General features: G+C 35.1%; 1 protein-coding gene across 1 annotated transcript in view; it reads left to right on the forward strand.

Annotated features, from left to right (window-relative positions):
* The first annotated feature begins 46 nt into the window (after window positions 1-46).
* Window positions 47-14,780, forward strand: part of LOC117405620 (nucleoside diphosphate kinase 7-like) — a 63,680-nt gene continuing 48,946 nt past the window's right edge. Inside the window, exons 1-3 of the mRNA XM_034008821.3 lie at window positions 47-153; window positions 11,216-11,323; window positions 13,414-13,580. Coding sequence (XP_033864712.1) covers window positions 151-153; window positions 11,216-11,323; window positions 13,414-13,580 — 278 coding nt within the window. The 5' untranslated portion in view covers window positions 47-150. The remainder of the gene's footprint in view (window positions 154-11,215; window positions 11,324-13,413; window positions 13,581-14,780) is intronic.

A 14,780-nucleotide genomic window follows, 5' to 3' on the forward strand; every position in this document is an offset into this window, starting at 1 on the left:
TTTTTATTGAATTTTCAATTTTGGATTCGGAATCCGTTGGCATCCGTTTTGTGGTTGCTAGGGGGATGAACCCACTGCAGATGCAGTAACTGATCAAGGGATACATAACGTAAACAGAAACCTGCTCGGGCAGCAACACGGAACGGTAACATGGTGAGCAATGGCAGTTTTTAAAATTTTATTTTAATGTGTTAACTCTGTATAGTAACGTTATTTACACCCTTATCTTATTATTTTTTTAAAATGTATCTGTTTAAACAGATATTTTAGTTTTGACGAAACGTACTTTGTATCAACACACGTCTTAAAACATAAACATTTATTCGGGACATATTAGTTTATGAAAAGGCAGTAATATGATTAGTATTGTTGTCTGTAAAGCACCAATTTCGATTCCTGGGTTTTTTGCAGTATCAATTAAAAGATGCTTGTGTCCTCAGATTTGGGAAGTTCAGTGTGGTAAGAGAGTAAGACACAGTAGTTACAGCACTGTGCAGTAATACCATGTGGGTTGCAGTTAGTTTATAGCAATTGTTTTTACAGTACTTGCGACGTGAATGCTGTTTAAATCTCCATTACCTCCGGAACTGCAGTAGCTGGTTGTAATACCTATATATACACCGGGTTCAGTTTTGTGACAGGGTGCACATTTGCAGCTTGCAATGCCTGTAAAAAAAAGTTTCTGAAACTATGCCAATATCTAATTTACTGTGAGGTAGTTTGGCACAGGTTTTGAAACTCGCCATACATACAGTGGAGACTGATGGTGATCTTTGAAACTGGGCTATTCGGTGATTTGGAGCCAGCCAAAAATGAACCACTATTCCTTAACGACAACACCAGGTTCCTTATGGGCTTAGTCAGTTTATGGTAAATATTATACAGTCGTACACCATTTGCTATTTTGTCAATTAAGCTACAACTTCTCCAAGTGGCTATGTGCAGAAAGGTCCTGGACTTGCTTGACTCAATAGTGTATGTACAGTAGGCATATTCCTCCAACTAGAGCTGCCACTTTTTTTGTAAGCTTTATTTTTTTTCTTTTCTAAAAAAAAAACAAAAACATAATAGTACAGTGATACACATAAAACACAACACACACACACAGACACACACACACACACCACCACCACCACCTCTTCCTGGGCTGTAGTTAACATGGTCTGATTGCATCTAGAAATGGACAAAGCAAAGAAGTGATTGAGTACCAGGAAGCAACAGATTTTCCTAGTCGCTCACTGTTTTGAATATCTGTACTTCTGCTGCTTCTTTAAAACATCTATTTTGCAGATGTGTGTGCTGGATTAGGCAACAAATTGCTTAGATTTACATGTAGTTCAAATGATCAAATTAATATTAAAATATGTGAAACAAGTCTTGCCCTATGAATTAGGTTTTGAAATTTTACTTCAACTCTGTAGTATACATGGTAGCCCGCAACAAAAAACCACTGGCACGAAATGTGACTTTTTTTTTTGTTCTAGGTATCCATGATAGATGCTACTTAAGATTAATGTAACATTCGTTACATCTTAATTTCATATTAAGGGACTAAAAGTCGTCAAAAGCTTATAGCCATCAGCAGTCTGTTCACCAAATTCTGAAAATAACAAAACTGTAAAGGGTACAAAAAAAAATATTTCTGTGCATTGAAATGGGCATAGTTGGTGTTTTATTAACTTTGCAGTAGCTGCATGTTTTGAGATGAACATTTAGATTTTAGGAGTCGCCTGCGTATGGCAATAATTTGAAACATTGAATAAATGGCATCACATTTTAAATAACAACAATAAAAAAATACATTTAAATGCTGCCACCTTGTCAGTGGAGGAGAATGACATTTGAATTAGCTTTTTTCTTATGACTAGTGACAATATAAGTTCTTAGACATGTTTGTTACAAACATTTGCAAATTATTTATTAGGAGGTATGTTTTCAAGGCATGTGGCACTGACCACAGTCCAGAATAAAAGGATAAATGTATTATTTATTTATTTATTTATTTATTTATTTATTTATTTATTTTATTTATTAGCAGACGCCCTTATCCAGGACGACTTACAGTCGCAAACAAAAATACATTTCAAGAATCACAGTACAAATATAGGCAAAATAAAATATGAAATCTACACGTAAGCTATTCAACACACCAGTTCAACACAACTGTTTTATTTATTGCTGCTGCCACAACATACAGAAAGATACTTAAGGACATTTTTCAGTTTGTTATTAGAGTAACATTACTGTAACATAATAATTATTTAAGTCAAATTATTGAGTGCATTAATCTCGGTCTATAATCTGCCTGTGTGTGTGTCTGACTGTCTCATGTCATACTTGCATTTTAATTAAACTTGTTCTGGACATTCTATAGCACATTTTTTTTAAAATATAATCTGGGGTTGTCTGTCAGACTGCCTTTCTGTATGTCACACTGATTTATTTTCATATATGAACTGCATATTCAGTTGTGATGAAGCTTAGTAAAGACATTATTTAGCTCAAGTTAGTTAGTAATAGCATCTGGCTGAATAAATAAAAAATAAAAAAAATGGGCTTGAGTTTCGCTGACATGCTTTCCATAAACTCAACTGTACTAGTAAAGTAGATGTTAGACATAAACAAGGCATGCTGTGAATTAATCTACAGTACTTTGAGAAATTAAATTAGATTATAGTAACACATTTTAAACCTACTGCTCAGTATATTTTCCCCAAAAACAACGGTAGCAATTGAATTGGGCCTAAGTCATTAAAACTAAAGTAAACAAAACACAGACACGGTCACAAGTCCAGAGTGAGTGCTGTAGTGCTCGTGGTGAAATACAGTTTACTCCTGCACAGTGGTAAAGTGTTGTCCGGTTTTGTGCTGGCCTGTAGCAACAGCTCTGGATTGTGTTAACCGTCTAATAAATAACAAACAGTACAATTAGACGATACAAATGAACAAAACACTGACAGTTATTTTACACTCGTCCTTCAGCAGTTCTCTCTTAACCATTACAAAGGAACAGATCACCTAGCCACGTCCCCTTTTGTACCGTCAGTCACACCCCATTGGTTAGCTAGTACAACTGTTTCTCCTTCAATCCGCGGTTGCTACATCGCTTTCCCTCTGGAGCGATGACTTCGTGTACCGTAGCTCCGCCCCCTTTCTAGGTGGCCGATAGGATTCCGGAACAATCCGTTTCGGAACGGTGCGTTTACACTGGTTTGAAACAGCAGGTGGTGCTTCTCTCAGGACAAGAGTACGAGCATGCGTACTTTGTAAACTAAAGATGTGCTGACGCTGTGCTGTAATGACGACATCATTGAGTGCCATCATTTGAAAAAAAAAATCAAATATGGTCTTGTTTTTTCATTTACAATTAGAAAATTGAAAATGTTTAATTTAGGTTAATAATAATAATAATAATAATAATAATAATAATAATAATAATAGATAAATAAAATCTTTTGTAGATTTATTTTAATCGTTTCTCGTTTGCCGCTGGTATATGAAAAGTGCTATATAAATAAAATGTAATTTGATTTACAGTGTTCTTCCCACTCACCCTTTCATTACACAAATAGCAAGTCTGTTTTAAGTTACACCAAAACGAAAAAATGAAAAAACGAGACCGTATTTGAATTTTTTCAATTTCAGGAAAAGTTCTAAAGATTGAACTGATAAGTATTACACGGACCTCCAGTCTACACATCGAAAAATGTAAAAACAAATGCATTAAAAAAAAAAAAACAGTTATAACAAACATATCACTAATGTATAGAAATAAGTTACACTTACTTTATTTAGATGGTGTGACTTGGAAGTTGAAAATGCTTTCTTGTTTGTGTTTATGAAATATAGGAAGGCAGCACTGTGATGACGTTGCTGGTTGGTGTGCAGTGCTGTTGGGTATTTTCTCCAGTCTTGCCGTAATATTTCCTCAGCACGTTTACACTAGCAGAGTATACTGGAATCCGTTCTCTTGTCCTCTCAGTCCACAATACAAGTTCAACTTTGAGGACGAATTCCGGAACGCGTTTGGTAGCGCTTACACTACTAAAATATTCTGGAATATGTCCTCTTGTCCAATCTAACGCACCTAGAGTTACCCAGCACTGCTCTAATCACTGTAGGAGAACTAGAAAATTGCTTTCCTTCATTACTGTAGCTGACACACATTTGGGGAAATGCAATAACATTTAATATAAAATTGCCAGTTCTCTTGCTCTCTTGATTTTCTTTTCTATGAGAGCATTGTATCTGAATTATGTATTATCTTTTTGTAATAATTTCTTACATTACATCCTTCTCACAAATTCCTTATGATGATGCACACCAGACTTTGAGGCCACATAGCTTTCTGTAATTGGCTAAAGGTATTGTGTTTTATTAGACCATGTAGCCATGCATAGCAGTTGTAATTTAGAAATGCATTTTATGAGGTATACAGCAGTACTATTCATGGCACTAGTACTGGCTGGCGGTTGATCTGAGCGGTAGTTGTTGAGTGTCCACCCTTTTTGCCCAGTTCCAATCTCAGCTGCTACGTTTTGTGCTTTATAACCTCCAGGGATTTTGCAGCAGCAGTGACTTGGTATTAAGTTTGTGTTCTGCCTGTTGTTGTTGGCTCTGTGTTTGCTTTCCAAGGCTGTATGCACCACTGCTGGGTTGTGTCTGGGATTTCTGTATTCTTGTGGCTACCTCTGTTATGGTCCAACATAAATAAAACTAATTCTAGCAAAGTGGTAAAAGTACAGTCAATGTATGTCAACTTTTTACTGTTCATTGACTGATTATTTGCATATTATCTGTGTTAAATAGACACTGTAATGTAATTTGTGGGGGGAGTACAGGGATGGAAATAAGACTCCCATTGCATAGCAGTTTCACCCATTCCAGGATTTACTACGAGCTTGATTAGCCCCTGGTATAGGTAACCAGCTTAGGTGTGTCTTATTAAAATCCTAGTAAATCCAGTAATGGATCAAACTGCTATGCAATGGGAGTCTTATTTCCATCCATGGAGTATTTTCTCTATAGTGTATAGCCTACTGTACTTTATGACTAAGTTTTCATTTGATTTATTAAATATTGAATTTGTAGTTTGGATAAATGCGACCGACTGACATTCAGTGGAGCAGTTACTGGTCTTTCACCAAACATACAGTACTTTTTAGTCTTTGTTGGCATTGCCTTACACCAGCCTACAGGGTACATCTGTTTTGCTCTCACTCACAGTGCCGTTCTATTGGATATTTCACACCAGTCTCCTTGAGAATGCGTTTTGTGAAGCATTTATTTTTACATAATCATATAAAATTTAAGTAGTAGGGCTATAAAAATAATGTATTGTTTTGTTTTTACTGTACCGCTAACCTGTTCCTGCAATGTTTTGTCTTTCATGATATCAATGATGCTTATTGCTGATTCCTCCATGCTGGTTACATAGGATCCTGTAAGTATTGTAAAACATGCAAAATGAAATTGTTGGTAGAAAAATATGATAACGTGAAAACTTACCAACTTCATGAATTTGTTGTTGTGACATTTTTTCATTGAATCTTGATCTTTTTGTTTTCCAAAAGTGTAGACAGTTTTACCACCAAAGGACTGTGCAGTGTAAAGTAAAGTGGGGTCCTATTCCTACAACACTACAAGTAAACTTGTAGAGTGGTAATGGAAAGAATGGGCTACACAAAATAGAGTTTTTAACAGTAAAAAGATAAGAGACTTCTTTGTTGTGCTTATAAAATGTGTATATATAAAAAGTATGTATACATTTATAAAATTACAATGCATGGTAAATCTTTTATAAGAAAAATAACATTTGTATTGGTTATGTTTTCAAACACATTAACCAAAAAACACTGACATTCTTTAAAGTTATTGCAGCTAACAAAATAATTCCTCTATCTAACCTGTTTGTGCACTAACATTTGTTGTCTGTCTCAAATGTGCAGTTTAAAAAAAAAAAAAAAAGTAAATGCATTACAATAAACATGTCGTTTTGATTTTAAAGCATGATATATATATATATATATATATATATATATATATATATATATATATAGTACTACACTTGGTTAAAGAAATCCCTGTTTGCAAGCCATGCTTTCTGTTAGCGAAGGGTAAAATTGTCCCCACACCTTCAATAGCGTCTTTCTCGTCACAAACTAACCGACTGCTCCCCTTATGACTTACATAACATGCTTTGACTTCGAAGAAATTACTGATGTGAAGTGACCCAGGAACTGCAAGAGTAACAGATGACCTGAGAAAGGCTGTGAAAGGATAGCGTCAGTAATGAGACTCGGAGAAGGGTAGCGTCAGTAATGAGACTCGGAGAAGGGTAGCGTCAGTAATGAGACTCGGAGAAGGGTAGCGTCAGTAATGAGACTCGGAGAAGGGTAGCGTCAGTAATGAGACTCGGAGAAGGGTAGCGTCAGTAATGAGACTCGGAGAAGGGTAGCGTCAGTAATGAGACTCGGAGAAGGGTAGCGTCAGTAATGAGACTCGGAGAAGGGTAGCGTCAGTAATGAGACTCGGAGAAGGGCAGCAGTGTGGAGTACTGGTTATTGCTCTGGACTCTTGACCGGAGGGTCGTGGGTTCAGTCCCCGGTGGGAGACACAGCTGCTGTACTCTTGAGCAAGGTACTTTACCTAAATTGCTCCAGTAAAAACCCAACTGTATAAATGGGTAATTGTATGTAAAAATATGTGATATCTTGTAACAATTGTAAGTCGCCCTGGATAAGGGCGTCTGTTAAGAAATATTTTAAAATATTTTTTAAGGATAGCGTCAGTAGTGAGACTTTGAGAAGGGTAGCGTCAGTAGTGAGACTCGGAGAAGGATAGCGTCAATAGTGAGACTCGGAGAAGGGTAGCGTCAGTAATGAGACTCTTGGTGTGAAAGCAACTTGACGGCATCAAAATACACTAGACGCTGATGCTTTGACGCGACGCGCTCAGTGTGAAAAGACCTTTACAGGTTGAGTAGGCTTATACTGTTTTACATGGGAGCAATAAATAATCAATCGGCACAAATTTAAACCCTGTAGATTTCTAAATTTGTTATGCCTTTTTGAAAATGTGTATTGTATCTCTTATTGTAGAAAAATAATATATATTTTTTTCTGTTATGATCATTTTTCTGAAAGTAATTTTCCATCTTTGCATTTTTAGTCTACATTGTAATGCTTGGAGAAAGTCCATGTTTAATCTAAGTAACCATGAAACTGTACAGTAATTCTCCCAGTTCTGATACGTTATCCACTTATTTTTGTCCTCTCTGCCAAGGTTTGAAAGGGTTGTGACATTTTATCAATGCAATAGTGTAACACTTAGGTTAAAGTTTCCTATTAACTATGCATATATAAATAGAAGCCTAAGTATAGCTGAAGCCTAATGTGGTCAGTATCTATAATAGTTGTACATTATCAAGCACAAGGCCAAAAGGAAGAAGCTATCAACAAAGTGAGATAAAAGCTTTTACTACTAGAGGTACAACATATCAGGATTTTTGTTATATTGTGTTGAACAGTAAGTATATAGTATAAGACAATTGCTACAGTAGCAACGAACAGGCCAATTGGTGGAGCTGTTGCTTTTCATTTCCCAGGTTGCCTTGCTTGCAGAAGGAATATCTTACATTCAAATTAACCCTAAGGTGCGCTATAAAACAATTTGGGGAAACTGCATTTTAGAATGTGTCCTGCCATTGTCAGTGCACCAAATGAATTTAAAATGTTGTTTAGACAAGCCATATTTAATAACAAATTGGCACAGGACTGTATACATACACATTATTCTGGTGAAAGAAAATTAAATACAGTAGCAAATTTGCGCCCACTAAAGTAAACTTTTCTTACCAAAAAAAAGCATGACAAAAGAAAGAAAAACATTACTGTAACATAATGATTATTTAAGTGTGGAAGTAATTAAATCTTAAGCTGCACTGCGGCACCTCTTAAACTAAGTATTACGTTTTTTTTGTTTTTTTTGTAGTAGCTTCAGTGTTCTTTATAACCTTGCTTATAAAATAACAACTATAACACACTATCATTTTATGAGTGAAATGGCAATAATTTAAAAAGTTGAATAAAGGGTGTCACATAAAAATAAATATAAAATACTGAATATTCTCTAAACCCCCAGTGTGTGTATTTATTCTTTTTTCTATTTGGTCAAAGAAGCTTGCCAGGGCTACTTCCAGCAGATTACGACAATGGAGAGAGAATTTTGAGTTTCTAAACTGCATGGAAACCCGGCCATTGTTGGCAACATACTCTGTAAATGAGGAAGATTCCATTTGCTACAATTTGAAGTAAATGTAAAAAAAAAAAAAAAGCAAAACAGATAAAGGATATTTGTACTTTTCCAGCATTAATATGAAAAATTAAAGTGTTCTTTACCTTCAGATAAAAACTAAACATGTTTGTGAGCATCAGATAGTGATGAAAGGTTTCAGACTTGCAGCCTTGGGCTGCTGCTAAAACAGACACCATTGTTATTAATTTATAGCAGTTTTATTTTCATGTTCAAACAGGGTTAGTACTCACACTTCAGAATCTGTAAAAACATCAGGATTAGTTCTTGACCATAACTTATTTATGAACCTGGTGAATTGATTGTATGTGCTCCTTTTAAAGGAATACAATTGATTGTAAATCTTGTTACTCTGTAAAGGTCAGTTCTGTTTAGCATTTGATAAAATGGTGTCTATGTACTTGCCAATATGTACACAAGATTGTGGCGAATTAAGTGTGTAAAAAAAAACCCAAACTTTTAAAATATATACTGGGCCCTATTTTAAAGAATACAGTACTAATAATAAGAAACTCAAATATTTGCTCTTGTAACTAGGTTATCTCTTTGTATTTATATCCCAGAAAAAAATGTGTGGGGAAAACTTTTTTTGAACTCTCTTTAAATGAGAAGCAGTCAGAAAAGCTGTACAGTATATTGAAATAGTACCCCCACATAAATATGCTAATACTGTATGTTGTCTGTACCGTTGCTTTTAAGCAGCAGTAGCCCTAATTATTTAAAGCGGTTTTAAAAAGCAGCTATGGCGAGTCTAGTGCATGGTTTCATTGTAAAGTCAAGATAATAGGCATCCTGCCTGGTACAATCAGGATATGTTGAAACATGGCTATGGATATGTAGGTCCCAACCCTTTCAACAGTCACATACCTGTCAGCACTTTGAAACATACTTTTATTTACAAGGATGAATATAACGTGTGTGTCTGTAGTACCCATGTTTCCTGTTGTGGGAATCTCCAACAAGATCCAGTCAAATCTGTAATATTTGGCTGTGATATGTTTCTGCTTTTTGTGCATATTTACATACTTGAAGAAAGTTTTTAATTCTCCACTCTAGTCAAAGCTGGGATATTTCTCCATGTCCAGTGATCCATTAAGACCATGCAGGCAGTGCAAATGAAAACCAAGTAAAGCTCAGTTAATATGTGACATGTGCAAGGTAACTTGAAGGACAAGGGCACCTCTAACTTACTAAAGTACTTAACTTCATTTGGCATATTGACTTACACCATAAGCATTCATTACAATTTGATTGAAAAACCACATTTGTTCTAATATTGTTCAATTTTCTTGTAGTTCCTTTGGTGCCTTCATACCAATGCAATGCAAATCATTAAGTGTAATAAACTGCAAATTGTGCATTGTGCTCAAGGTTAATGGTAAAACGTTTTAAATACAAAGTCTACCTGGCACTCACTGGTATCTACTGGTGAAACGTAACAAGTATTTTCAATGAAGGAGTGATAACCAAGGCTTCTGTGCTGCTAGTTTCTAAAGTACAGTACATGTTTATAGTACCTGGTTTTGTTAAGAGATAACCACCCCCCCATTAATCTTTCGGTAAATTTAGTGGTTTGTCCACAAGGGTGTACTAGTGTGCTTCCATGCAGAAAAGGAATTCATAATTATGTCATCTGTGCAATGTAGAAAAATCACTTGTGAACCTTGTGACAGCCACAAAGATTTTGGCCTGTACTTTATATATTAATGTCTTTATTTGGATAGAAAGAAAAAGATAATGTTACCTTTTCATCGTTATTGTATTAGATCGTATAGGCTAAATCCCAATTTATCATATAGACTTTCAACTTAAGTGTTCAGGTCAACAAACAAACATTACATTAGGAGGCAGTGTGGTCCAGTGGTTAAAGTCCAGGGCTTGTAACCAGAAGGTCAAATCCCACCTCTGCCACTGACTGATTCACTGTGTGACCCTGAGCAAGTCATTTAACATCCTTGTGAGATGTTAAATCAATGTCCTATTGTAAGTGACACTGCATGTAATGCACAGTTCACAGCCTACCTCTGTAAAGTGCTTTGTGATGGTGGTCCACAATGAAAGGCACTATATAAAAATAAAGATACTGTTATTATTACTATTACAAGTTATTGCCATGTTACTATAATTTGCCGCAAATGTGAAAAGAGGTGTTTGTACTTTTCCAGCATTTAATATAAAAAAAAAATGAATGCGTTCTTTAGCATCAGATAACAACTAAAGATCATGTTTGTTTGTCAGCATCAAATAGTGATGAAAGGTTTCAGACTTGCAGCCTTGGGGTGCTGCTAAAATTATTATAAATTATTATTATTAATTTTATGGCAGTTTTATTTTACTGCTTCTGTGTTCTCACAACAGGTTAGTACTTGCACTTTAAATCTGTAAAAACATAACACATGAGATTGCACTCTGAATAGAAAGCTGTTTAGACTTGGTAATGTGGTTCTTGGAGCAGGGACTGTTGGGACAAGCAGAATAATTACACATGCAGAGGGATATTTCCTTCCCTACACAGGGTGCAGAGGGTAGAGGATAAATCCAATACCATAGATTAAATTCTCTATTCTCTATTCAAACATTTCATGCAACAAGAAGCACCAAAAACATTGAATTCATAATAAATAATAAAAGTAACAATAATTGTATTACTGCACTTGAACTCATTTAGAGGACCTATTAAGAACACTATGAATATGTGAACTACTCTGCTTAACCACTGTTATGTTGTGATGTCCCACATCAACCCAGTTGTTTAGCTCAACTGCATGTATGAGTGTATCTGTATCTTATGTGGACCTATGTTTTTCTTACAAAACAGGACTTGATGAAATTAGATTAATATGTCTGTTATCATGGTTTGGGTTGTCAGTGCATTTATTTGTTTTCTCGTTGTTTCTTTCAGAGTCAGGAAGAACGATTTGCATTTCTTGCCGAATGGTATGACCCAAATGCTGCCCTTCTAAGGCAGTATCAGTTTCTGTTTTATCCAAAAGATCGGTCAGTTGAAATGGTAAGAGATTTCATTCTTGAGTGTTAAGTGCACTGTTGTTTTTCAACATACAAGTGTTTTCATAGTTGCTTTAAAGCCGCTGAATATTTCCATAAATTCACATTTCTACAGTTTTTCTAAATTAAATTATCAAGAAACATTCAAATAGTAAGGGCCATTTTTCCCTTTTCCTTGATGAATAAAACAAGCCCACACTTGGTGTGTCATGGTACTGCTTTAAAGGCTGGCTTTAATACTGTTCCCAGATACATGAGCAACTGAGCTATGAGTACCTGAATGTGTATTACAGGACATGTGATCCCTACCAGTCAACACTTTTGATTAAGTGTCGGCCTCAGTGGCCTTGACTGTATAATAAATCTACTCTAACTGACAGAAGCTTTCAGATTTTCACAGAGAGGATAAGTTATTAGAAAAAAAAGGAAATATACAAATAACAGAAAGCTGAGGTTTCATTCTGTATAGGTAAAAACTTAACAAAACTGCAGAAGCTTTAGTTCATACAAAAATCTTCCTGCACTGCAACTAGGGCAACCATCTGTCCCGATTTTTAGGATAAAGCTGAAAAGATGATGAGTATAGAACTTCTACTTTCATTGCAAGTTCCTCAAATCAACATTGCGTAATTAGTTGGTTATAGTTCACATTCGAAAAACAAAAAATAATTTTAATTAAGTAAAATACATTTATCACATGCTATTGATAATTCATTGATCTAAGTCCAGTCATTCTTTTCTCGTTTGGTGTAATTTTAGAAACATCAGATTTTCAAACCCTCATTTAATGCTCTGTGTCCTTTTAATGTACTCCTCGAGGCCATGAAATGAAAGGTGGATACATTCCTGTGGTTTTTAGTTTTTAGTTTTGTTTTTAATGCCTGGTACAAGCTCGCAGTTTTCCAACTCCAATTTCAGAACTTTGAGCAACACATTTAAGAAAACAATGTGCCAGGGTTGGGCAGTTTATAGGATCAGAACTGCATGTTGAAACCATAATAAATGACAGTACATGCAGTTTTGCTATTCAAAATTAAATTAGTTCTGTTGGATTATGCCCAAAATAATTACTGGTATTCTACCATGGTTGCTTTTAAAAATAACTGCAAATGTTTTACTAATACAACAAAATTAAATTATTCACGCAAAACTCATACGTGACACCACGTAAAGTAATACATTATACATGCTAAACAATAAATAAACCTGCAAGTGCCCCCCAAACTGTTCCGCATTTATTAAGACATTCTATAAACTACTGTATTATTAAACAAATAAGTTTACACATTTAAAGATGGCAGCCTTCTCCAAGCTGCAGGAGAAATGGCATCTTAAAATGTACAATTTATTTACATATTATAAATAATGTAATATAACATATAATATAAACATAACATAAAATATAAAAGGATGCAGAAACCTGTCTAACATGAAGGTACTGTACAGTATGTTACAATTGCAGCTCATATTTCGATTTAGTATAGCCCCAGAGATGCAAGCAATTTATTTTGTGGCATTATTGGTGGACACATGAGCAATCCAAATAAGTAACTACTCGTCTGGGATGATTAATCAGATCACTCGGATCATCCTTCAGTATCCCCATATAGTAGGATGCAGTAAATAGGCTTTATGTCATTATATTGATATACCATGCTTACCAGCTGAGGCTCGTAGGTTCTTTTTGTTGACACGATATATTCTGTACAGTAGGTGTTAAAGTTTGTTTCTTCCAATATTCTTAAAGTTGCCACACTATGTATTGCAAACCTTTCCTAGGGTATAAACATGGTTTCTTGTTCTAGATTTGAACTGTTAAAAACCATTCGAACACCCCAAATTACAAAAATGAAACCAGTATTTTATCTTAGTTAAGGTCAAATGGAGGTCCAAACTTATTAGTTATCCATAAAACTGCTTTTCCAACACAATATCAAGCATTTGTGTATTGCACATATACATTATGTGGATTTGCAAATGTGTTATACTATATAATGTAAAGCACACCGTACAGTTTGTTAAAGAAATGTAGAAGTATAACACCAGGTTTTCAAATTGAAATTCAAATTGCCTTTTTTTTTAATCATTTCACAGTTTGATGTGAAAAACCATCGCACCTTTTTAAGAAGGACAAAATATGACGACATAAAACTGCAAGATCTCTTTGTGGGCAACCGTTTGAACGTGTTTTCACGGCAGCTTCACTTAATAGAATATGGGGACCAGTACACAGCAAACAAACTGGGCAGCAGGAAAGAAAAGTAAGGATTATTGTTTAAATAATCTTATGAAATGCAAATGTTAACACCAAGCATTTTGTCACATAATCTTCAAATTACTTTTGCACCTCAAAATAACTTGGGCTGCATAATGAAACATAGCAAGCCAAACTACTTATACCCACAATGTGTATAATGTTCATATTGGATTATAATTGTCAGTTCAGTGGTTCAAATGTCTCCTGTGAGTGACTGGGACCTGTGCCACACTACCTCTGATTTACTGTGGCTGTTTTCATTCAACTCTGAATTTAATTTTCCAGTATTATTTTAAAGTGTTGATCACAGTACCACAGTTGTCAACTTGACCGATTTTTTGCATGAATTTATATGATCTTTTTCACAGCTAAAAGTTTATCGAATTGGGCTGACTCTGTCATCATTGGAATGTTAACCCTTTCTTATCCTGTATCACATAATTTAAGATACAGACTTACAGGGTTAAGTAAAGTACTTTGGTTCAATTTGCAGGTCATTTTTGTCATTCGATCTGATATTTCTGCCAGATGTGGTCATTGGATTTTCCTCTCGCCCAAACTGCACAAAATGACATCTCTTATACAATAAGGGACACCACTCAAGGAACATATTCATTGTATGCAGTGGTCTTAGTAAATGTAAAACCAAATAAACCGAATGTTTTGACATTATGGCTACAGCTAATATTGAAAAGTGCAGTTTTCTAAGGTAACATTATTCCAGGCAGTATAATAGGGTTTGTGTTATAGGGTAGTAGTATACAAGGTGGCTGAGCCATGCATGTTATCCATAGAGATTTTTTTTTATTCTAAAAATGACATTGATGTAAGATGAGTTCCAATGAATAAATCACTACCCTGCTGATATGCAAGTTGAGCTGTGTTTAGTGCATGCTTTATTGTTGACAAGCTTTAATATTTTTGAAGGACTATTGAAGGACATTGGGTGTGAATGGCAGTACATATCTTACATTAAAATTATTGTCTGCTGATGCTATCATCATTTTTGCTTCAGCTCATGAGTTTTAAATTACATTATTTTCCTTGTGGCTAAATATTCAGAGATTGTGAATGTCGTGACTGGTCTTAATGGTTTTGGAAATTCATTTTTTTTCCCTCACTGCTCAGTAATGTGTGCTGGAATGAGGCTGACTCATGCTCTGCAGCTATATCTGCAAACCTGATGCATACTAAATATTGATCA

Source organism: Acipenser ruthenus, chromosome 9 (genome assembly GCF_902713425.1).
Source record: "Acipenser ruthenus chromosome 9, fAciRut3.2 maternal haplotype, whole genome shotgun sequence".
NCBI classification, from domain to species: Eukaryota; Metazoa; Chordata; class Actinopteri; order Acipenseriformes; family Acipenseridae; genus Acipenser; species Acipenser ruthenus.